The 26,477-nt window shown below is 43.0% G+C and overlaps 1 protein-coding gene across 2 annotated transcripts in view; it reads right to left on the reverse strand.

Moving 5' to 3' along the window:
* doc2b (double C2-like domains, beta) overlaps positions 1 to 26,477 on the reverse strand; it is a 295,785-nt gene that overhangs the window by 213,634 nt on the left and 55,674 nt on the right. For both annotated transcript variants that reach the window (XM_042309299.1, XM_024393613.2), the window contains exons 7-8: positions 21,590 to 21,694; positions 21,184 to 21,339 (exon numbers count right to left, since the gene is read on the reverse strand). In XM_042309299.1, the coding sequence (XP_042165233.1) occupies positions 21,184 to 21,339; positions 21,590 to 21,694 (261 nt within the window). The remainder of the gene's footprint in view (positions 1 to 21,183; positions 21,340 to 21,589; positions 21,695 to 26,477) is intronic.

Below are 26,477 nucleotides of genomic sequence, written 5' to 3' on the forward strand. Positions count from 1 at the left end.
TGCTTGGGGTCATTGTCTACTTGGAAGACCCATTTGCATCCAAGCTATAACTTCCTGACTGATGTCTTGAGATGTTGCTTCAATATATCCACACAATTTTCCATCTCTCATGAAGCCATCTATTTTGTGAAATACACCAGTCCCCCCTGCAGCAAAGCACCCCCACAACATGATGTTGCCACCCCGTGTTTCACGGTTGGGATGGTGCTTCACAGTGATTCAGGGTTGGGATGGTGTTCTTCAGCTTGCAAGCCTCCCCCTTTTTCCTCCAAACATAACGATGGTCATTATGGCCAAACAGTTCTATTTTTGTTTCATCAGACCAGAGGATATTTCTCCAAAAAGATTCTTACTTGCTGAGGTTGTGTCAATATAAGACTCATTTTACTGTGGATATAGATAGTTTGGTACCTGTTTCCTCCAGCATCTTCACAAAGTCCTTTGCTGTTGTTCTGCGATTAATTTGCACTTTTCGCACCAAAGTACGTTAATCTCCAGGAAACAGAACGCGTTCTGAGGTCTTGGCTGATTTCTTTTGATTTTCCCATGAGGTCAAGCAAAGAGGCACTGAGTTTGAAGGTAGGCCTTGAAATACATCCACAGGTACACCTCCAATTGACTCAAATGATGTCAATTAGCCTATCAGAAGCTTCTAAAGCCATGACATAATTTTCTGGAATTTTCCAAGCTGTTTAAAAGGCACAGTCAACTTGTTGAATGTAATCTTCTGACCCACTGGAATTGTGATACAGTGAATTATAAGTTAAATAATATGTCTGTAAGCAATTGTTGGAAAAATGACTTGTGTCATGCACAAAGTAGATGTCCTAACCGACTTGCCAAAACTATAGTTTGTTAACAAGAAATTTGTGGAGTGGTTGAAAAATTAGTTTTAATGACTCCAACCTAAGTGTATGTAAACTTCCGACTTCAACTGTATGTTGTCTTTGCTTTTCTAACCAGAGTAAGATATCCATTTGTCAAATGTTTGAAGGACTGCCAGTCAGAGGTAGAACCAGTGAATCTAGCCTTAGCACAAGCTAAGTTTCTTTCATAAAATCTTTCAGATAATTCATGCGTGAACCATGGGTTAGATTTGTCCTTTACCCTTAATCTCTTATATGGGGGATACTTATCTGTAACAGAGTTAAATAAAGAGGTAAATCATTTAAGGACCTGATCAAAATCAGAGATAGAGGACACAACCTCCCTATTATACAACCTCAGATCATACAGGAAAGGTTGCTCATTGAAAGCTTTAAAATGTATCTTTGTAATAATGCGCAGATGGGATTTAGGTAGCTTAGTATCTCTAATGCAGGCAATGGGACAATGGTCACTAAGCTTGTTAGCAAATATTCCATTGGCTCTATACTTATGAGGGGTGTTTGGCAGTGTTACGGTTTTCTAGGTGTGAAGGATAGTCGGACCAAAATGCAGCGTGTAGATTGCGATCCATGTTTAATCAACAAAACGTAAACACGAATCAATACAAACACTACAAAACAAATAAACGTAACGAAAACCGAAACAGCCTATACTTGTGTCAACTAACACAGCGACAGGAACGAAGACACTAAGGACAATCACCCACGACAAACTCAAAGAATATGGCTGCCTAAATATGGTTCCCAATCAGAGACAACGATAAACACCTGCCTCTGATTGAGAACCACTCCAGACAGCCATAGACCTTGCTAGATAACCCCACTAGCTACAATCCCAATACATACACACCAAAACCCCAAGACAAAACACACCACAATACAAAAACCCCATGCCACACCCTGGCCTGACCCAATACATGAAGAAAAACACAAAATACTTAGACCAGGGCGTGACAGAACCCCCCCCGCTAAGGTGCGGACTCCCGAACGCACCTCAAAACAATAGGGAGGGTCCGGGTGGGCGTCTGTCCATGGTGGCGGCTCCGGCGCGGGACATGGAACCCACTCAGTCAATGTCTTAGTCCCCTCTCCTCGCGTCCCTGGATAGTCCACCCTCACTGCCGACCATGGCCTAGTAGTCCTCACCCAGAACCCCACTGGACTGAGGAGCAGATCGGGACTGAGGAGCAGATCGGGACTGAGGAGCAGATCGGGACTGAAGGACAGCTCGGGACTGAGGGAAAGCTCGGGAGTGAGAGAAAGCTCGGGAGTGAGAGGAAGCTCGGGAGTGAGAGGAAGCTCGGGAGTGAGAGGAAGCTCGGGAGTGAGAGGAAGCTCGGGAGTGAGAGGAAGCTCAGGCAGGTAGGTAGATCTACCAGATCCTGGCTGGCTGGTGGTTTCAGCAGATCCTGGCTGACTGGCAGATCCCGGCCGACTGGCGGATCTGGAAGAGTCTGGCCGACTGGCGGATCTGGAAGAGTCTGGCCGACTGGCGGATCTGGAAGAGTCTGGCCGACTGGCGGATCTGGAAGAGTCTGGCCGACTGGCGGATCTGGAAGAGTCTGGCTGACTGGCGGATCTGGAAGTGTCTGGCTGACTGGCGGATCTGGAAGAGTCTGGCTGACTGGCGGATCTGGAAGAGTCTGGCTGACTGGCGGATCTGGAAGAGTCTGGCTGACTGGCGGATCTGGAAGAGTCTGGCTGACTGGCAGATCCTGGCAGACTGAAAGATCTGGCTGCTCCATGCTGACTGGCGGCTCTGGCTGCTCCATGCTGACTGGCGGCTCTGGCTGCTCCATGTAGGCTGACAGCTCTGGCGGCTTCTTACAGATTGGCAGCTCTGGCGGCTCCGTGCAGACTGACAGCTCCGTGCAGACTGACAGCTCCGTGCAGACTGACAGCTCTGGCTGCTCCATGCAGACTGACAGCTCTGGCTGCGCTGAACAGGCAGGAGACTCCGGCAGCGCAGGAGAGGAGAAAGGCTCCGACAGCGCTGGAGAGGCGGGAGACTCCGACAGCGCAGGAGAGGCGAGGCGCACTGTAGGCCTGATGCGTGGTGCTGGTACTGGTGGTACTGGACCGAGGACACGCACAGGAAGCCTGGTGCGGGGAGCTGCTACCGGAGGGCTGGAGTGTGGAGGTGGCACAGGATGGGCTAGACCGTGAAGGCGTACTGGAGATCTTGAGAGCAGTGCTGGCACAGGACGTGCAAGGCTAGGGATGTGCACAGGAGGCCTGGTGCGTGAGGCTGGCACCAACTTCACCAGCCGACTAACACGCACCTCAGGACGAGTATGGAGCGCTAACCCAGGTGCCATCAAATCCCCGACACGTTCCGTCGGGCGAATTCCATGCAAAAAGCACCAACACAGCAACTCCCTCATTTCTCTCTCCTCCAATTTCCCCATTAACTCCTTCACAGTCTCTGTTTCGCTCACCTCCAACACCGGCTCTGGTTCTGGTCTCCTCCTTGGCTCCTCACGATAAACAGGGAGAGTTGGCTCAGGTCTGACTCCTGACTCTGCCACACTCTCCCTGAGCCCCCCCCCAAGAAATTTTTGGGGCTGACTCTCAGGCTTCCTTCCGAGTCGCCGTGCTGCCTCCTCATACCGGTGCCTCTCCGTTTTTGCCGCCTCCAGTTCTTCTTTGGGGCGGCGATATTCTCCAGGCTGAGCCCAGGGTCCTTCTCCGTTTAGGATTTCCTCCCATGTCCAGAAATCCTTATAGCGCATCTCCTCTTTGGGCTGCTCCTGCCTGTTGACACGCTGCTTGGTCCGTTGGTGGTGGGTGATTCTGTTACGGTTTTCTAGGTGTGAAGGATAGTCGGACCAAAATGCAGCGTGTAGATTGCGATCCATGTTTAATCAACAAAACGTAAACACGAATCAATACAAACACTACAAAACAAATAAACGTAACGAAAATCGAAACAGCCTATACTTGTGTCAACTAACACAGCGACAGGAACGAAGACACTAAGGACAATCACCCATGACAAACTCAAAGAATATGGCTGCCTAAATATGGTTCCCAATCAGAGACAACGATAAACACCTGCCTCTGATTGAGAACCACTCCAGACAGCCATAGACCTTGCTAGATAACCCCACTAGCTACAATCCCAATACATACACACCAAAACCCCAAGACAAAACACACCACAATACAAAAACCCCATGCCACACCCTGGCCTGACCCAATACATGAAGAAAAACACAAAATACTTAGACCAGGGCGTGACAGGCAGAATGATATCCAAAATAATAGATTATTCCGTTTTTTTTATAAGTTTGTGCGGGTTGATTTAGTTGAGTTAAATTTTAACCCGTACAATATCTTTCAGTCTATCTGATACTGGCATCAACCAATCCAGGTTAAGATCACCCAATATTAATAATTCAGATTTAGCATTGTTAGACAGCAATTCAGACAATGTTCTAAGAGCAATTGGGAGGGCCGAGGCAGGGCGATAAACTCCCACTAATGTTAGTTGGGCATTATAACCAAGGCCCACATTTAGGATAATACGTTGAAATTGCTTGGAGACAGATGTGATACACAGCAACATTCAAGTTGTTCTTTAGGAATATGGTGACACCCCCACCTCTGCCAGATCTATGAACATTTTATCCATTCAGAGACGCATCAGAATCTTACACAGACTTTTTTAACCAAGTTTCAGTATTATCAAAATATCTGGGCTGGTTTGAGAATCTAGAATTACAATAAGTTTGATTTTCGAAATCAAACTTTACATTAACCAGTCCAAGGCCACAGCTGCGGGAATTCAGATCAGTCAGAGTCTCTAACATAAACATGCTATGATCAGTAGGTAACCCTCTATATAAAATAGCCATGGAGTTGGCTTAAAATGGTATAGATACAAGATTGTTTAGAACTGTGCAATTTGGTCTATATCTCGAACGAGGACGTAGATTAAAACAAGAATCAATGAGGGTTACCTGTTGCGGGCAAGGACTGATATCCAAGAATAGCCTTTTTCGTACCTTTTCGATGTTCGCATTCAGCATCCAAGCTGCTCTCCTGTTCGGGTGCAGGCCGTCCATTTTTAGAAACTGCGGTTGCTCCCAAAACAGATCGAAATTGTCAATAAAATCCTATGCTTTTTAGAGAAGAGTCCTGATTTCTTCCAAAATTCCAGTGCAAATAGCCGGGAGAGGCGATCAATTCCACAACCATGTTTTTGGATAGGGACAGAAAAATTATCTGCTTGCCTGTAGTCTGTCTCTCAGTTATTCAAAGTCCTGTCTCAACTCAGCCCATTGCCGCAGCTTGATGTCATTTGTAACAGCATGCAAAACCACTGCGTCCAGCTCTGGGTTTTGGTCTAGAATGATCGCAAGCTCCCGAGTGATGTCATGCACTCTGACACCAGGGAAACAGAAAGTATTTGCGTTGTTAACCACCTCATCCATACAATTGAACTCCCAACAATGGCTACCATGGGTGGGGGAGTTTGTGGATTTCCAGGTGGCACAGAGCCAGTGGCCTGTAATGGCTGTATGGAGGAATGGTCTAAGAACCCTCCCAATGTGTTCTCCAATCTCATAAAACATTTTAGAAAAAGGCTCAGTGCCATTATCCTTGCAAGGTGAGGTATTGAAAGGTATTGAAATATTGCCAATAATTTTGACACCTATCTTTTTGAGAGAAAGTATTACTTCTTAAACAAAATCTTTCTTTGAGCAATTGTATTAGTATAAATTAATTCAATTCTCACCACCAAAAAAATTGCATACTATATAGTTCAGTATTTGTATTATTTATGTTAGTCTTTTTTGCTCATCTGTATGAAGGGTGCCAATAACTTCAGACCTGACAATATAGGCCATGTGTCTCAGAGTCCACCAACCTCTGTGTGGCTCGACTTCTTCATGGTCCTTCGAGCCAGACAGTCTGACCAATTTGAAGACATTCAGGAGCCCATCCCGATTGATGGCCATGCTTACAAACAGCAGAACAAACAGGACCTGGCTGACGCCAAACGTCTATCAAGCATGTACATGGAAGAATTTTTCCTGATTATCTGTGTAAAGTACTGTGTTGATTGTGCTTTTCTATCCAATATAAGGTAATTACAAAGATAGTTCGCTACAGTTACTCTGGAACTATTCCACTGTAATGTCAAGTGTTGAGAAAATATATATATTTTTCTATCCCTTTGAATGGGTTAGGGGCATGATGGCAGATATTCATAGCTTGTAAGAGGGAGAAAAATATACTGGGAAAGCTGTTGTGGAGTGATGAAAATAGTTTATGGCCCTCTCTCGAGTATAGGGGCATGATAACCCTTACTCTGTCAGAGCACTGAGGGGCAAATAAACACTCCTTTAAGGGAAGTCTGGGATTTTGACATTGGAAGTAAAATAAAGTGTGTGCAATGGAGGGCTCTTAGACTACCTCATGAAAAGAATATGGCAGAGTGTTTCCGAGAATACCAATGAGCTCAGGACAATTCCAACAACTAAGAGGTTGCAACACTTTCCACTTTCCACTGCCAACTCAAACTGATTATCTAATATGCTCAGGCACAGAGTAAATATACATTTGCATTCCCCCAAAAATTATATTAGAGAAAGTGTGAAAGCAGAAAGCTGTACAATAGGTCAAACATAAGATGTTATTTTTCTGTTAGTCACACAACTATATTTTACATGAAACAATGCTCGGAGAATGAGAGAACTTCAGGGTAAATCCATTGAATAACACAAACTTTACCGGAAAATAACATCATTCTGGCTCACCCTGATAACTCCAGGATAGTAGATTTGATTGCAAAGGAACCTGCAATTTCTATTGTGCACAGAATTGAATCTGTTCACAATACACACTTCAACGTGATGTGTTTGATTATGGCTTTCAAAGGCAGACACACATCGACTTGGTACAAGGCCAATGTAAACCATGTAAGACAAGACAGAATCTCTGTCGTCGTATAGACATGATTGACAGATTCCTTTCACTTGGGTGGCTGGCACTGGTAAGCTGCTAGCTTATGTAAATGTCCTCGCTCAACCAGAGTATTTCATGTTTGCCTAACGGTTTATGGTGAGTCAGTGCATATGTACGTCTGGCAGTGCTAGGTTGGGAGGGGAAGGCTTTGTATGGCATTCTCTGGTTACCCCTGTCCCTATGGAGAGCCCACATATCTGTGAGGATACAAAGCCGCAGGCTGACTACGCTAAGCTAGTGAGTCATCCTCACAGACAGAAGTACATGCTAGGGGTAGAAGCAGTGTATAACCAATAGCCTGTAGGGCAAAAAGCCTATAAACGGGGAGTGTGTGTGACGCAACTGGATTGCTAGGAGTCCAACTGTAAAGAGCTGGTTGGACACCGACCTAGGTTGTCCTCACAAGTCTGGCTAGGCCACAGAGGAATATGCCGCGCTACAAGTCCACGCTTAGCTAATCCGGGAGGCATTTCGAAGGACTAAAATATCCCCTGGAACTACTTAAGGGCCACTTCCAAAAAAAGACCGGAAACATCCTCAAAAGAGACACACAGTAGGTTTTGAAGCAGAGAAATCAATGCCGCTTCTCTTTCTCCAAAAGTTAGCTGAAGAGTAGAGCGAGGAGAAGTTTTGCCGAGCTCTGGGCGACCTTGTTGTTTGTAAATACTCAGTGAGCAATGTATTTGAACAGAATGTCTATTCTCCGGGAGACCGAGGGATATGGAGGTGGTACGGCGTGGTGGGGACGACGACAAGGCTCGTTGCTGAGCAATACCGACCCATAAGCCTCATTGTCTGAGCGGGAGCACAAGGCCACACCGTCATTCGCGGGTTTAGAATCACATACCTTTGTTTAACACAGCCTTGGCTTTTGTGACGTGTGTATTAGGTGCCTTTACCAACCCACGCCCTCCGGTGCTTTCAGTGCAAACACCTCATGACAATTTCTTGTTCATTGAAGAAACGTTGCCAGGAATGCCTAGGGTCTTTTGAAAAGATGCTGTTCATACAGTTCTCAAAAGACTTTCCTTTGACATGGTGGGCCGTTGTGGCAAGGTTCAGTGAGAAGCTATTGTATAGCATGCATATATAGCATGCATATATACAACTGTATAGCATGCATAACTCAGTGATTTTACCATTCAATCACTCATAACCTCTCAGACCAAATAATTCATGTGATTTGTTTGGGGGGATGCAGTGAATATATGTGTGACGTCAATGCATGCTACAATCAATTGATTGTAGTTTAAGCTAGTTTAAGTGCTTTGTGGGGAACAGAAATAAACCCATTTACACTTCCTGCATTGGTTATGGCCATTTACACCAAATCCTTATAGATAAATCAAGGCTAGAGCACTCCAGCATCAGTGTACATGGAACCATGTAATTGCAATGTAGGAGCACTGCCACGGGGCTATTCTTTTAAGATAAGTGTAGGTGTCTGAAGAAATGTAAAAGCATCACAAATTGATGTTCATTTCCAGTCTCATCTCTAAGCTGAAATGCTTTGAGGGGATTCTAAATCAGGCTTTGTCTGCCACAAAGGCAGCACCATCATATACCCACATGTGGGTAATGTCCTAGGGTAACACAAACAAGAAGAAAAAGTGCACCAACCCGAAAAAAACTGACAAACAGGGAGGGACTATGGTGAAGGCCAGGGGTGAACCTAGAGTATATTGTTGCTTCCAATAGGTCCCCTGCTTCATTCATTTGTGGACCAACATAAGCGTACACACACAGCTGCACAGCTCTCACACACAACACTTACAGAAGCCCTTGCGTGGACTGAGAACCATTTTGACTGTGATTGGGCCTCTAGGGCCAGGGCCGAGGGGCCACATTGGCAGGAGAGCCCCATTACCTATGTAATGTGATGGCTATGGAGTGGGCTCCCAATCGGCGCTGGCCCCCAGGTGCTGACACAGGGCAAGTGTACGAAGCGGGCCCCTGACAGCAGGCGAGGGCACTGAGAAGTACTTGTTTGTTAATGAAATGGCACTAACTGTCATCATCCACTGTAAAGGTTTTTGTTTTTCAAACTCACCACCAAGAGAAAAGGCAAAAATAGCATGCACTGCACGGTACAATTGACTTGGTACAAGAGGAGTGGTAACAGATGCTAAACACCAGGCACAACATAAAATCAGGCACTATGGTGACCGAAACAGTGAAACTACTATTCTGGTAATGGCACTGGCTTCTAAACGTCATAAATAATCTACTCCATATACCTGAAAGTTAATATTCTAGAAAGTAGAGATCACAGTGCAGCTAAAGATCGGGAGTAAGAAGATAAGCAGGATTAAAACGGAGATAATTTCCTCAGATGCACAATATTCACAATACACATTTTCAGTCATTCAGAGAGAGACAGAGAGAGAGAGAGAGACAGACAGACAGAGAGACAAACAGGTATGTAGTAGAAAGACAGATGGAATATTACAATTCAATCATAAACATTTCACATTTTAAAAGTCCCTTTTCATTAAGCTTATCGAGTAAGGACTATAGGAGAATTGATTGGAAGTGGCCCGTTTTCCAATTCCATTCAATACAACTGTATTAGGTTCCACAGGCATCAGCTTAGAACCAAGCAAAATCTGTAATATTTAACATTTTCAGTAAAAATATTTAAGCATTTCGTGGGAAATAGTAGGGAGAAGAAAACAGAAGTATGAAAACAGTATAAAAACAAATTTTTAGCGCACACTTTGTGCTCCAAGAGCAACAGGAGAGATGCAAGTGATGTGTCTGCATGCGTGTCTGTGTGTGCCTCCTGCAATGTGTCTATTAGGCAGGTTTTAATAGCTGTGTAACGCTTTAGTATTTTTTAAAGGTTGTCACTGTGATTTAGAGGCCCCTGAAAGCCTGCTCCATTCTGCCAGGGATTCCCCGGTTTTCTGTGTGCTCTCCAAGACGCAGGATCTTCAAAGAATGGTGAGACCACTAGAAAAACAACACTGGAAAAACAGGCCATTGAACAAGAGTTTTCAAAAAACTAGAAGCCTTGAGTTAAGTATATTTGTGGATTGTAGCACAGTGTCCATACTCCTGTGCTACAACACAAAAAGACAAACCTCATATCAAAGTATAACTAAGACTAGGAAAGAAGTCATTATCGAGGGCTTTCCCTCAAGAATAAGCAATTCTACCATAAACTGTAACTTGGTGTTTCAATCATGATCAATACAATTTTAGCATTGTCAATCCATTCCTGTACACAGGTTGTCTATCAGGTTTAAAAAAAAATCATGGCATGAGTTCACATTGAAACAGGAATGCAACCAAATCGGACTAACATCACTACAAAAAGGAAGCCCTGTAGCTCTGCCACAGTGGTATGATTAAACCCATACCTCCAGACTCTGAGCTGTGGGTTAGAGGTGGAGAACCACATAGCTTATCCAACTGCATCTCCTACTTCCTAGTAGGGGTCAGAGTTTGGGGTTGGCTCTGTGGTGAGGACGTGTCCCCACCACTGTGGAGGGGGCATATGAAGGGTGCCCGCTGTGCTAAGGCCGGCAGGTGGTCATCACTGTCAATCAGTGTAACGCAGCGCGTCGGGCACACAGACACACGCGACCCCGCAGTCCCACCAGGCCGACTCAGGCACCATGGAGAGCCTGTCTGCTTCCCCTCTCAGTTCATAATTACCAAAATGACTCATCAGAATGCAGTTAAGAACAACAGAGCCCTCACATCCTCTCGTCCAATAGAACTAATAGCTGTTGGAAAGCCACAAGAAATTCAGTTACTTTTTTCTCCACAGTGCATAGGAACAATAGGGAAAGCACAATTGATCTTCATGGTACAATCCATTTCAGGTGCTTAATGGTAAATGTGGAGGACAAACAAGCTATTCAAACAGCATTCTGTTAATGGACAATCGGGGCATTCTTGTCGCGAGAAGGTGGCCATCAATAAAATAATTCTTTGGAAATTACAGATGGCCATTTCAGTAGACTGAGTAAAGCTTAAAATAAAACAATAATTGTGGAATAGGGGTTCAAATCAAACTGAACTATTGTTAAAATTATCCCTTTGAAGAGTTGATCCATAACATCACTGCTTCTGTACAGGGAGCTGGTCATGTGCTTGACTGCACCTTAGATTCCAGGAGCAGTACAGCATCATATCTACCCCTCACCATCTCCTACTGTAGTTTATTTCTATATTTTAAGAGTAATCCACCACCCCTCCATGCTAATACAATTACCGACCATTGAGGGAGGACTGGCACAGTCCACAATTAAATTAATACTGCTGTTTGTGTCACACAGTCAGTTTCATTAAAGGGGATCTGCTGGAACATGGCTCCAGGAAGGAAGAGCCTGCTGTCTGTCTCCAGGCAACCAGGTACCCCATAACCCCACCATAGTGATACCGCACATGCTCAGAAACCATAGAAGAATTGATATCACATCAACACTATCCAAATGGATAGGGAACTGATCTGAGGGAACCATGAGCAAATAAGAGTGTAAAGACTGCAATGGTACCTTATGCATGAGTAGATAATAGATCAAAACAGATAAGCCATTATTTATCTTCCTTTAAAACGGGCAATTTAAGCAAAGCCGTGGTTGAGTGCTAACACTCCCGGCACATGTCCTGTATACAAATCCCCCTACCGAAGACCAGGTTCAATCCGTGTCCTCCCTTCCCACTGTTACTCCTGTATCCCCTTCTGATTTCCATATGGTCTCAATAAAGTGTCAGAATACCATGAAGATTCAGTATGTTTAAAAAGTCAACTTCACAACTATCACTGACCAGCTATTGAAACTAACACAAGAGTTCTGTGGTCTCTGGCCAGTGCCAAAGAGGTTAGGTTTGTTGGATAAGAAGATAAATATTGAGAATGCAGAGGACACACAGTATAGAGGTAAGAGCATCACCATTAAACATTATATATGGGTTGTTCCACAAATAGAATACCCTAAATGTATGTACCCTAACTAAAAAAAAAATGAAAATAATAAAAATGAATTTTAACATTCTGTCATAAATGCTCAACTTCATACAAAAACATGCTTTTAACCTCTCAAGAGGTTAAATAAAAGTGCCAATAAAGTGCCATTAAATTTGGTTGACTATAACATGGTTGAGGTTTTCACCTTAAATCAACCATAAATCTCCTTGTGACAGGGGAAATGGAAGCTTGTGTGTGCAACAGGGAGGGGCAATTGAATGCAAGCTTCACAAACCTTTTTAAAATGTCAAAAAATGTCTAGCCTACGGGTAACAGGATTGACGTGTTATGCTTGAAGATCTCAGTTTTCCATCACAAAACATCAGAATATTGCCAAAAAGAGTAGCAGCAGCTCATCTGCTTTTACACTATGACTTTACTACTGCTTATATGTTCAATGTTTCTTTTGAATTTTTTTTTAACAAGGAATAGTTTTCCCATAATCAAACAAAAGTTCTGTTCACTTAACCTGAAAATGAGGGAAAGACTTAAATGTATCAATAATTACATTAAATATATAATCATCTTCAGAAATGACAGTCAAAGCAAGAACATAACTAGGGCTTTACAATGATGGTAAAAACGTAGACATTTTGGGGTTAAGTGGGTTAAAATCAGAACGGTGATTATTAGAAATGCTGATTTTTGGCACTTTAGCAAGTATATTCGGATACATTGAGTGCTCATGTGGTCTATATTGAAGGGCACATTTAATATAACAGGCTATTACAATGTAATATTGGTGCACAATTTCTACTTACAACATCAAAGGGATGCAAAATGTACTCTATTCGTGGAATGACCCAACTTCTTAGGTAAGTCATTGGCCCCATTGAACAAGAAAAGTGTAGCGTCCAAGCCAAGAGCCTGTCTGCATGGCACACGACAAGGTTTTCCACACAGAATGGGCCCTCCGCAGCTTCTCACTACACTAGGTGTGTGTTCGGAGATGCAGTGCATGACTAACTTACAATCTTTATGTCCAGCTTTGGGGAAACAGCAAGTGAACCAGACATTAAGGTTGGCCTTGGTGATAAAGGTTGACAACCCGGTTGAAGAGGGAAAGCATTCCATTCATCTCAGCGGAGACCATCACTTGGGATTTTGACTGGCCATTTTCTTTTGTGTTGAGACAATTTTTCTGAAAGATGCCTCCGGACATAGTTAGCAATGAATAGCCAGTCGCTGTGGCGCAGTTGAGGTGTAACTGAAAGATCATTCATGAAATTAGGATATTTAATACAATTAAAAAGTAATTTACAAATCAATCATATCCACTTGTGGCATTCACCTCACTCAGTCAGTTACCAATTTCAAATGGGAATATACAAAGTATCAAATGACTCTGTCTGTGTGATAACTGCATGCACCTTTTGTTCCAGCATCCCCTTTACTTTCTTTTTTTAAGAACAGCTATAACGGTGGACCCTTTAGTGATGAATAAATTCCTTGCTGGAAGCCCAGATAACATTTCATACAGGCTTAAATAAAGACGCCTTAGGAACCTGAATGACTATCGGTAAGATCTACTGCCCATAAAAAAGAGCTGTCGGACCACTGAATAAACCGACACAGGTCTGTTTCGCATACTAATACCTTTAACTGACACCGACACAATTACTGCAGCCTCCTGGGGAGATAATAGGTCTACGTGTGGGAGAGAGAGTCTCCTCCATCGGTGCATCAGCATTGCTGACGAGCGCCACATAAAGAGTTGCGGGCCAAAGGGACCCCTGTCTCCTGTTAGCTTTTCATCCATCCAGATCATTAGGAGAGCCACGTTTAGCTAAAGTGTTCCACTCTACTTACTTCACGCACCTTTGGCTATAGCTAGTACAGTTTCCCTTACTTAAATGCATAACTAGAGTGTGAATCACTACCACTGTATGTGCAGCTCAATAGAGTGATGAGGAGGAGGAGTCTACTGTGTCTGGAAGCAACTTCAACATACATTTTCTGGATTAAGGTAGAAACTCAAATATCGTTTTAAACTTTGTTTTATCATTGACAGTTACAACTGAACTGAATTCGGGATTGTATATCGATTCGCTCTCCTTAAATATTTGTATAATATTTGTATAATATAAGAAAATGTAAAATTAGTTACTGTTTTGTTGAATGTTCATGACTGGTTCGAGCTATCTATCTATGTAAGACAACAGTGGTGAAGGATATCATTTCTACTTAAAATTAATTTTAACGGATCCAAATTCAGTTTTGAGATCTAGCAGCATCATTTGCGTATGGTTGGCTGGATGTTTTTTGGCTCAATGGGATACGTAGTGATTTTGCCAGCATAGCCAGATACAGTTGAAGTCGGAAGTTTACATACACCTTAGACAAATACATTTAAACTCAGTTTTTCAATTCCTGACATTTAATCCTAGTAAACATTCCCTATCTTAGTTCAGTTAGGATCACCACTTTATTTTAAGAATGTAAAATGTCAGAATAATAGTAGAGAGAATATTTATTTCATCACATCCTCACTGGGTCAGAGGTTTATATACACTCCATCACAGGGTTTGTGATGGCCACTCCAATACCTTGAATTTGTTGTCCTTAAGCCATTTTGCAACAACTTTGGAAGTATGCTTGGGGTTATTGTCTATTTGGAAGATTTGCAAACAAGCTTTAACTTCCTGACTGATGTCTTGAGATGTTGCTTCAATATATCCACATATTTTCCATTGTCATGATGCCATCTATTTTGTGAAGTGCACCAGTCTCTCCTGCAGCAAAGCACCCCCACAACATGATGCTGCCACCCCCGTGCTTCACGGTTGCCTCCCCCTTTTTCCTCCAAACATAACGATGGTCATTATGGCCAAACAGTTCTATTTTTGTTTCATCAGACCAGAGACCATTTCTCCAAAAAGTATGATCTTTGTCCCCATGTCTGGCTTTTTTATGGCGGTTTTGGAGCAGTGGCTTCTTCCTTGCGCTCCTTTCAGTTTATGTCGATATATGACTCGTTTTACTGTGTTTCCTCCAGCATCTTCACAAGGTCCGTTGCTGTTGTTCTAAGATTGATTTGCACTGTTAGCACCAAAGTACGTTCATCTCTAGGAGACAGAACGCGTCTCCGTCCTGAGCGGTATGACGGCTACATGGTACCATGATGTTTATACTTGCGTACTATTGTTTGTACAGATGAATGTGGTATCTTTGGGCATTTGGAAATTTCTCCCAAGAATGACCCAGACTTGTGGACGTCTACAATTTTTTCTGAGGTCTTGGCTGATTTCTTTTGATTTTCCCATGATGTCAAGCAAAGAGGCACTGAGTTTGAAGGTAGGCCTTGAAATACATCCACAGGTACACCTCCAAATTGACTCAAATGATGTCAATTAGCCTATCAGAAGCTTATAAAGCCATGACATAATTTTCTGGAATTTTCCAAGCTGTTAAAAGGAACAGTCAATTTAGTGTATGTAAACTTCTGACCCACTGGAATTGTGATACAGTGAATTATATGTGAAATAATCTGTCTATAAACAATTGTTGGGAAAATGACTTGTGTCATTCACAAAGTAAATGTCCTAACCGACTTGCCAAAACTATAGTTTGTTAACAAGAAATTTGTGGAGTGGTTGAAAAATGAGTTTTAATTACTTCAACCTAAGTGTATGTAAACTTCCAAATTCAACTGTATGTAACCTTGAAAAAGGTTAAGCTTGTTGTCTAAATTCGACTTTATTCCTATAATTTGTAATCCAGGAATGTCACAAGTTAATTGACACGAGAAAACTAGTAACACTACAGAGCACAAATGGCTACAATAAATGGCTAAATCACTTCCGGAAACGAAGGGTCCGCGGAGCTCCTCCCCCCCCCCAGCACAATATTAGACTTGTGTTTCTGTTGAGAGACGCTCATGCGAGACGCTCATGCGAGACAATGCCTCACCATAAGGTAAGGTAGACCTACAATCAATAATAAAGTGCAGATTACTTGGCTTACGAATATGCAGAGCTCTAGTAACATTTACAATTTGGGTCAAGGCTCTTTTTTAATCCACACAATATCTGCAACTCACCGCAGTACGATTAAATTAAGAGCCCATTGCAAAATGCACACCACATAGCTCTACTACAGCTGTTTTATCAACAACTTTAATACAGCCAGTTATTGGACAGGCTAGTGAGAGAACCACATCATTGCTGGACCAAAATGTCAAGAGACACCAAGTGTGTATTCCCATCAACCTCCCTGTCCCTTAAGTTTTTCTGTAAAGTTATTTCACCACATCCAATCATGACTGCCTGTCAAAGCAGAAGGAATTGCTTGACATTGTGAACTTCCGTGGAGAATGCCTGAACACAGCACTGCAGTCTGACTGTGTCCCTTAGTGGGAAGATAATTATTAATTTCCTAAGACACATTTTGAATGGAAACCCATACTAGCTCATTTTAATGTCTGCAGATTACTTCATCGACTCGACTGTGTATTACAACAATTGTATCAATTCCAAATATTTTTACATGAGAAGTGGGTGAAAGGCATCTTTTTGTTGTTTCTCAATGGTAGAGATGGTACAGTATGAAGCAAATCAAGCAACATTGTAAATACATCCCAATAGGCCTCTATGCTTATCCAATGTTAAGCCGAAACTACAATAGGCTTTCACTGTTTTCATAATGCCTCCTAGAATAATCATTAGGTCGGAGTAACACATCATCGGTCCCTGGGCAAATCTCCAGCAGACTCTCTATAGCCACTCCTCATCACGTATTCAGGCCTTGTCTGGAGCTAATCAGGGGAGACTGGAGTGTTATTAATTATGTTTGCCAAATGACTGCCCCCACCCTCCCTCCACCGCACCATCACCCACCCCCTCCTTCCCCAACCCGTATTAGAAAATGGCAGTCGTTGCATCCGTCCCCATCCTTGGCAGAGGAGGTGTTTTGTATTCCTGAAAGAGGTGTCATGTTAGCATTTCGCCACAGTGTAACTGACAGATCAGAGTCATTATCGGATATTTTGTAGGGGGAGGCTACATTCCGCAGACGCACATTTGGAAATGTTAAATCAATTATATCAAACTTGCGATGTAAGTGAGGTAATGACATCGTATATTGCAGGTTGATCATTGCTTTCATATGTGACTGAGGCCACGTATATAGTGCACTACTTTTGATCAGGTCAAAAGTAGTGCTCTATGTAGGGAACAGGGTGCTATTTGGGACACAGGCTGAGTGTCATATTAATGTTCAGTTGTTGCTGATACCAATGGCCAGGAATAGAAGGTGTTAATTATACGTCTTTTTGTTATGTTGTGAAGAACGGTATCAGTCAGACTAGTGATGCTCTTCAGGTGAAACTGTTGCTGGCCAAGGGAAAAGGTGAGGGTGGATGACTCATCTTACGCAGAGGACAGAAGGATCCTTAAAAGGGTGTTGAAATGCCAATCTCTCCAATAACCTTCAACTACAAGACCCAAACAAACTGCCTGCGATTGACCAATCTCATATAGAGCGCTTACATAAGGGGTGTGTAACCTCTGACCCGGTCTACAGCATATCGCATGCAGAACGACACCATTTTGCTTCAGTTGAAATCAACCAATAGAAAATGAGAACAATAATGTAACTCAAATACAGTAGCCTATAAAATAGCAGAGTACTAGCAAACAGGTTTTGAGGAAGTATGAGTAGTATGAAGAAAAACAAAGATGATGTTCTCAATCAGCCAGCAGCTCTGCATCACAGCCGGTAACTTGATTGTATTTACGTCAATGATTTCCTGTGTGGCTGTTGTGTAATTAACTGTAATTAATGACAAGAACAGAGTAAAATGGACTTGTGTACTCCAGTTCATACAAGAACAGTTAGCGCTGATAGTGTGTTAAGTAGGGTCCTGGTACATATTGTACCGAGCTCTGCAAATGCCACCGATTTCACATAAGAGATTTATCACATATTGGAGCCTCTTGAATCTCTTGCAGACTTCAATGCTACAGTGGGTTCTGTATCAGAGTCCCAGGTTCTCATTAGATGGGCTCAATCGGTGCTAACTGACAGGGAGAAAAAATGTCACTTCATCAAGCCTGTGTATGGCACCGTCTAATTGAGTAAGCTCATTTGAGGAAGACGCGATCACTAAACAGCATTTCATTAAACCAAGACGGAGCAGCAATTGGAATATGCACATTTCCTATTCTCATCAGGTTAACTGCAGGTAATGTTAGGGTAGCTCTTAAAGAAAAGGGGAGACTGTCAACATACATGTACGTTGTGTTAAAACGGCGAGCGTATACAGGAACTGGCAGCGGTGCGTATGTAAACGATTCCTCTTCAGTGCCGACTCCCTCTGGTCATTTTTCATTCAGAAAACCTTTGCTCAAACACTGTGGCAGGTTTTCTGCCTCAGAGAGTGAGGAATGATTCCCTAAAGAGTGCACAATGAAGTGCAATTATACAACCTCAGCGTAAAGAGAAAAAAAAAGAATAGCAGCAAACTTCAGAAATGTCAAGGTAGATTAGATAAATTAAGTGAGGGAGAGAGAGGAGGAATGGAGAATGGTTGGAAGTATAAGCCTGGGGTGCATGGGGAAGTGGGAGGGTTATTCACAGAGACCGACAACAAGCAATTTTCCCTCCTGCTATCAGGGAAATCAATGAAAGACTTACAGACACTACTGTAAGAGCCTTATTGGTTATTTTCCCTCTCTCACTTCAAATTCCAGTTGAGCTGGCACACAGCTGCACACGGCTACCTTGGTAATGACAGAAAAAAAGTTGCTTGAAAGACTACATCAAAACAAAGCGATGTGAACATAAAGACCCAGGTTGTGCGTGGGCTCAAGGCTTCATAGAAGGAACGCACACAAAGCCAACTAGCGTGATTTCACATTGGCTAGAGTGACAAAAAACTACAAAAAAATAGATTGAATTAAGAAATGGTTGCTTGGGGTGATATGATGACATTCTTCCTTTTTTACTTAGCATCTTATGATGTCCATCATTCATTCTTGCGAGAACAGTAGTCTGGCCATGGTTGCATCATCTACAATGATCGGAGGTACAAATTAATTTGTAAAAAAAGAGTACCATATAGACAAATACTTTTCATATAGCTCATTTTGCACCTTCAGTGCTTTGGATTCCAGTAAATATACCTAGTAAAGTACACAATGTCTGCTAAATGTCATCGTCATTAAAAGCTACTCCAGTCTAGAGCTATATATCATGGTGAATAGCTTCAACATACAGATTGTGTCTAAAAGGGAGTCAAATAGACTGGATTGAAAGTGTGCTAGTGTCTCAAATAGAAGAAAATTAATCACAAATCAATCCTAAAACCAAGATCTAATGGGAAATCTGGAGACAAAACTCGACTATAATAACACACTTTAAAAATGGTTGCTATTCAAGCTCGATTGAACATGCACACACATGAAATGGTTCTGCTACCTTATAAAGACTAATGAATAAGATTCAAATGAAGAAATAGTGGGAATGAGTAATTGCTCTGACTAATCCCTAAGTTGCTTGAAACAGGACGATGTTGAGTGAAAACAAATGAGTGAGCAGGGGAGTCCCAGCGCCTTGCATAGGGCTAAACCCCATTATGTTCTGATTAATGACGGCCCGCCGCTCGCAGGTGACATAAATCAACGCCTTATAAATAGAAATCCATTCTCCGGCTTCCCTGGAGGTAATCCATGCAGTGGCGCATTCTACACAGCCCGGGCTATCCTTGATGTCCACATTTGTATATAAATGACATTCATATTTTCAATCAATTACAGCGATGGGGTATTAGGGGGAGAAGTGGAAACAAAAACAAAAAGACTGTGGACCATTATCCATGCAGTCTATCCCCAACTATTGGGCAGAGATGGATTTCCGGGTCCTTTTCCATTTAGTGGTGCAGAGGGAGTAATTTTGCTAGTTGGCTAACGGAGTACACGTAGATGAAAACGTTTTGTCATTAAGCAGAAACTCTGATCCAGAGCGACAGTAGTGAGTGCATACATTTTCATACTGGTCCCCTGTGGGAATCGAACCCACAACCCTGGTGTTGCAAGCGCCATGCTCTACCAACTGAGCGACACAGGACCCTGAAGTCAAATGAAGTCATTATCCTGCAACACGTTTACGGCACTGGACGGCGGTAGCTGGCGTTGGTGATACAGTAACGCTTAAGTGTAATGATATATGAGAAGTGTAAGTATACAGGAAAAGGGCAGATAAAAGAAGAGGGTATGAAATGTGGTAAATTGCTTTCTTTGTATGGATGCATGAAGGCCAAGAGAAGTACAAAATAAAATACAAATTAAAATCCCCAATTAAATTAAGGCTCCACGTTCTGCATGGTCACAGTCGGGAAAGTCAACGCTTTCAACGTTTCAATGTGTCAAGTGAGCACATGAAAGAGAGTTGTTATCTTTAAAAAAGCGGGAGCCACAAATTGGCGAGACACCATCGCTGTGCAAATGAGACCTAATTGGGCTTGAGTTGTGCCAGCGGGCGTTCTGGCTGTGGAGGGCAGGGATAGCGGTGGGGGATCCCATACTGGCATTACACCGCACCCACTGGCAGAAACCGAAAGAGAGACAGGGGGTCTTGTTGGGGCTGGAACACCCGAGGACAGGGTTTCCTTCCTGGGATGGAGAACAGGAGCTTTGCTCAGTATTTACATTTTACATTTGTCAGAGGGCTAAGGGGGGTTCAGCTCTGTAAGCACTCCTGTTCAGGTTTCTTCCGGTCGGTGGGTGTGCACATACTCCTTCCGAATTTAGAGACATTATTGTTGGGAACGCAACATGGAAGGGAGAGCGCAAACAGGTGTCCTTCTTGGGCACCAACACCTGTTGCTCTGAGCTCATATCCCCTCAAGAGTCCTCTACACAGAGTCAATCTAGGCCGGCTTGACATGGCAGCCAAAGCGGTCAGAGCTCTTAATTTTGCAATGCATTGCAACAGGCTAGACTTGTTAGATACTGGCCTAGTGTGTAGGGTTAGGCAACACACATGGGCTGATTCACTCTCTCACCTCTGCCCTTATTGATTAGGCCTATGAGATGTGAAAGCAGTGCATTGTAAACAACACCTTGACTAATAAAAGGTGATGTGGGTCCACACAGCATTCCCATATTGCTTAAATCTAGCTTGTCCTGTCAGGTCCGTTGAAAGTAGTCAACAAGAACAGGGGGAAGGGAGTGGTTTGATGGATTAGAACCCACTCTGGGTATAATATGGGACTTTTATCCAAGGCCACATTGAAAGTCATACCTATATGGCCAATGCAGTACATATTCCACAACCCTGACCATGCTCTGTCTAACCGACTGAGCCATTGGAGCCACATAGATAATGTTGAGTTCTGGGTGTACTCACTGGGGGAGGGGAAGCTGTGGTCTGTGTCGTAGTCCTCAGGGGGAGCGGTGCTGTGGGGGGGCTTGCTGGTTAGGCTGGAGCGGCTCTCTGACAGCAGGCTGCCCTGTGGTCCCCAACCCAGCCCTGTGGGGGTCCCATTCCACCCCCCACTGAACACTGGACAAACACACAGGGCCAAGAGGTTAAAAGGCACAGTCTGAAAGATTTCCTACTGTTCAATAGTTTTGCTGTTCATTGTCATTGATATTGATTGTTCAAGAATAAAGCTCATCAATGGCTTACACTCTAAGTAAAACTGTCTTATCCCCATACAATTTCTAAATCAAAGGTTGCATTACTCCATTGTGTATATTTGTGGTGTCTTATGCATGCCAGGGTCAGAGAGAAGGTATACAGAGGGATGTACCTGAGTCAGTACGCTGCTTGCCTTCAGGGAGACCCTGGCTGGACACCTTGCTCTTCACGCTTCCCTCACTGTGGTCCGACTCACTGTCGCTGCCACTAGACACCACTGCAGACACACAGAAGAGACAAGACAAGAGGGCACGTCAATAGGGGATTATAACAAGACCAGTAGGTATCACGTAAAAACAACACAACACCTTAGTTCTTATATCAAGAGATCTGAACCTCTTGACGAAGTGACTAGGTGATTCTCCTACAATATAGACCATGTGTAAATGAAAAAAAAAAGTTTAAAAGGGACCGGCCAGTGTCACCCCATAATGGCATTAACGTGTTAATTAAGAAGTTATGGGCGTTATTCATAGGGCTGGGCGATATGGGCAAAATATTATATCACAGTATAAAAAATAAAAAAATGAAGGTATTTAAGAAGTTATAAAAGTTAAAAGTTCTAAATTTGCTTTATGAGTAGTGCATGACCCTAGGGTGGCAACACATACATTCTAAGTGAATTCAACAGGGCTTTCGCCATTCTTATTGCTTTATACTGTTCAATTTAACATCAACCCCCCCCCCCAAAAAAATCAGCATTTTCATCCGTTTCTGCATTTCCTGCACTCATTTGAGATAATTTCCATACTGCCACATAGGGCTGCACGATATGGGCAAACAATCTAGGCCTTATTTTTAATCAAATGTTGCAATTGCGATATCGAACAACTGTTGGAATCATGGAAATAGAATGACTTTTCTAGTTCTATAGTTAGAATATAATAGTGGGCACTTTGAATACAGTGTTGTTTAATTTGACAACGAATGAAAATAGCAGGGAAGTGTTATTGTGACATGGTAGGAACCAAAGTGTTGAGAAGTGTTTCCTCGAGGACCCTATAATCTTTGGCTGCATGAAATGTTTTCTCCTAGCTACTTCATGTAGCTAACATAAGCTTGCTTTGCGTATTCCTCTTTGATTTAGAAGACACTGTTGCATAAACAACATGCCAATTTAGGTCTACACCATCACTGGTATCATCATGCTGTATAGCCAATTTACGTTTGCTCTGACTCAGTACATTTATTGGCTAGCAAGCGATTAGGATTAGCATTAGTGGCTAACAACTTGCTAAGACAAGACAAACTAGCTGTTTGCAGATGTAAGAAACAAACTAATAGTGTAATTATATAACGCTAGTGGATTTATATTAAGAAGAAAAGTTAAAACAGTATCGTTGCCATCAACATTGTTGCATGTGCTGCATTGACCAAGCACAAGTGTCTTGTGGTTGAGGAACAACAAATGCACTCCTTGAGTGACAGAGGGCTGGGCTAGGTCTGTGTGGAAGCGTCATGGAGAGAGAGAGAGAGAGCGTGGAGAGAGATGACTCAAGTAGCAAAGTAAACTATATAAATGTACTTTACACATGGCGTATCACATTTAACTAACCAAACATTCAAATACCGTTAAAGAAGGTCAAGTAAAATCCCAAACCGGTCCGTGCATCAATACCGGTATATCTTAAAATATGGTATACTACCCAGCCCTAGTTATCCAACTGCAGGTGCCTCTGTATGACCTGAAGAGGGGTTCCAGTTATCATGCAAATATAATCATAAACCATTATCATAGCACAGAGACAAGCTCTCGCTCTGCTGGGACCTTCTATTGGTCTAGTTCATACTGGTTTAAACAACCACATCATGCTAGCTGCAGTATCGTAAACGACACATGGCAGCCAGAGAGAGAAACTAAATCTGATTCAAATGTAAACCAATGGCTTCAGAGAGCAAGTTGCATAATCGCCTGTGCTTCGGGGTGTGCTGGGGCAATTTAGGAGTTAGGCAGGGGTGTAAGGGCACCTAACCAAGTCTGCGCCGCTCTGGCCCTCGCCATTGCATCACATCACACTGGCCCTGATCAGTGGCCCGAGGCCAGTCTGCAAATTATAATTTTTTATAAAGGTGAGAGAGAAATAAAAAAATACGGGAAGACCGGTGCGGGTCTGCCTTCCAATTTTTCGCAGCCCATCTGCCGTGGTTTCAATCAGGCAGGGAGGCTGGCAGTGCAAGGACTGAGTGTGTGCTATACACCACCCCTTCTCTCTCTCGCTCTCTCTCCAAAGAAACAGTCTCCTTCATTTATACACACACATTCACACATTCATATTGACTTGCATATACACAGGTGCAGCCACAAACCCACACTGTCATATTGTACACACACACACACACACACACACACACACACACACACACACACACACACAATAAATCCTTTCTCATGCTCCCTGTGAAATACCACCCGGCTCTTCAATCTGGTCGAATGAATACGGCCAAGGGAGCAGCGACTTCTATGTCATTGCTGACTCACGCGAATCCCTCCCGCACCAGCCCAAACTGTGTCAGCCCCGCAGGCAGGCAGCTATAGAGGTGAATATGAGTGCGTGTTTTGGCTTTTCAACTTTCCCCAAACCAAAACGACTGCGTGGATCAAGTGGGGAAAAAAGTTACAATTGGAGTGGAATAAGTAAAGTTCTCAACTTCAGATTGTGCTATGCAAAACATGACACCACTTTATACAGCCTAAGCCTCAAGGACCTTTTGAATCCAAGTTTTCTAGTGTTCTAGAGGATTACAGACAGCCAGATCTAAAAGGCATATTTCAGCCATTTTATGGGAAGACCTATATTTAGGTTTTTATTTCCAGTACATCTTGCTGCTCGACAGCAATTCTCTGAGGATACCATCGTAATGTGCAGCATATGTGCAATTTCCTTCCATTGTGCCCTTGAGCAAGGCACTCAACTCCAAAACTACATCCAGAGGAGTTGCCAAGTGATTGACTCTGTACTTTTCTCCACCCTTATTGTGCCAACAAACATCTGGGGTGCAGAGGTAAACATCATTCACCTAAAAACACAGAGCTGCACAGCAATAAGCTAAAAGGAAATAAGGAGAGTCTCTGGCTGGTCTAGTGGGTAATGCTGCCTGCAGCACATCTTGAGTACAGGTTAGCGTGCAAACTAATCCCACTGCTCTTACCTATATGGCTCATTCAACCTACACCCCTCACCCACACAACTATCTATCCCTATAAAATTTGAAAAATACGAGTGAAAATCCAGTCTCCTTAAAAAAATACAATGAAAAAAGGGAAACCAGTGGCATTTTGCTCGCTCTCTACATGCTTGTTGCTGTTGGCATAATGTTCCTCCCATCTCATTAAACAACCAATCAACAGCGGTGGCAAACTAACCAAATGAAGAGTAATGGCTTCACTGGAGGAGACACTCTGGTTTCAATTATTTGACTTCCCGATTCAGATGTGGGGCGGCAGGTAGCCTAGTGGTTAGAGTGTTGGACTAGTAACCGAAAGGTTGCAAAATCAAATCCCCGAGCTGACAAGGGAAACATCTGTCGTTCTGCCCGTGAACAAGGCAGTTAACCCACTGTTCGTAGGCCGTCATTGAAAATAAGAATTTGTTCTCAACTGACTTACCTAGTTAATAGAGGTTAAAAAATAAAATAAATGTCATAGCTAGTGTGGTTGGGTAATGCAGTCAGCGGTCTCAGTGAGTACAATGTGTTTGTGTGACTCAGTCACACAGCGAAGGGCAAGAATGTGAGTGAGGCATGACTGAGGTGTTCATGACTGTGTGGAGACTGAGGTGTTCATGACTGTGTGGCCATGTTCTGTTACATTCTCCACCCGGCACAGTCAGAAGAGGACTGGCCACCCCTTATAGCCTGGTTCTAGGGAGTTTTTCCTAGCCACCGTGCTTCTACACCTGCATTGTTTGGGGTTTTAGGCTGGGTTTCTGTACAGCATTTTGTGACATCAGCTGATGTAAGAAGGGCTTTATAAATAAATTTGCTTGATGGAGTAGATGGCGACAAAAATACAAATGACAGGCTTCTTAGATAGAGGTCAAGATTTAACATGTCGCTCTAACTAACAGATTGAACAGCACTATTTGTGTAGGTTGTTTGCTAGTATAAAAAAAATAGACAAAAATATGTATTGTCACACACACCGGAGAGGTGCAGAGAAATGTGTTGTTATATGTGATGTACTTCAACATAATTTGTCAGCATTACAACTAATCTGGCACGTTGCTGACCGTTCTTTTGAAAAAATGCTTTCAAGACCTATACACTGACATTCAGTTATTTTCCATGACAGTGATGACAAAACTGAGAGGCATATTTCATAAGATCTAATGACACTATATGGTATAGTGTTAAGTCTTCATCCAGTAGTACAGTATGTGTATTGCACCTGCAGTACTGTGGGAATGCACACGGCAGCCATTTTAGCACTTCATTTGAACAAACACAATAAAGCGCATGGCTCACGTTGAGGTCTGACTAGGAAAGTGGTGTTACCCTCTCCTTCATAAAAATAAAATCTACCTCGGAAGACATTTGGCCAAATAAACATTTTTAAGAGTCACCGTCTCGAGCCTACGCCACAGATGGCGTCTGCGTTAAAAGCGTGGTTGTTCTGTCAAGTTTTCTTATTTCTCCCTGTCTCTGTGAGCCAATTTGGAAGGCCCTGTTGAATGATTGGTAGCATCACCGGCAGGCTGGCTATCTCTACCACTTATCATGCAGAAACCTGGGGTCTCCAAAGAGAGAGAGAGCAAGAGCGAGATCTCTAATTTCAATTGATCTTGTCCACTTCGAATATGACTCATACCTCTGAACAGCTCGTTTTAAGCACAACTCACGGGCAAGGAATGTTCATTGGCGTTTTTTCAATATTTATCATCATCTTCAAAGCGTGATGTTTAAATGGGTGTCGGAGTAGGAAAACACACAGTGTGAATTTATGCAGCGTTTATCCTGAATTACAGATTGAAATGCCTCCTTTTTAGTTGCCAAATGGAGCA

The sequence above is a fragment of the Oncorhynchus tshawytscha genome, linkage group LG30 (assembly GCF_018296145.1).
Source record: "Oncorhynchus tshawytscha isolate Ot180627B linkage group LG30, Otsh_v2.0, whole genome shotgun sequence".
NCBI classification, from domain to species: domain Eukaryota; kingdom Metazoa; phylum Chordata; class Actinopteri; order Salmoniformes; family Salmonidae; genus Oncorhynchus; species Oncorhynchus tshawytscha.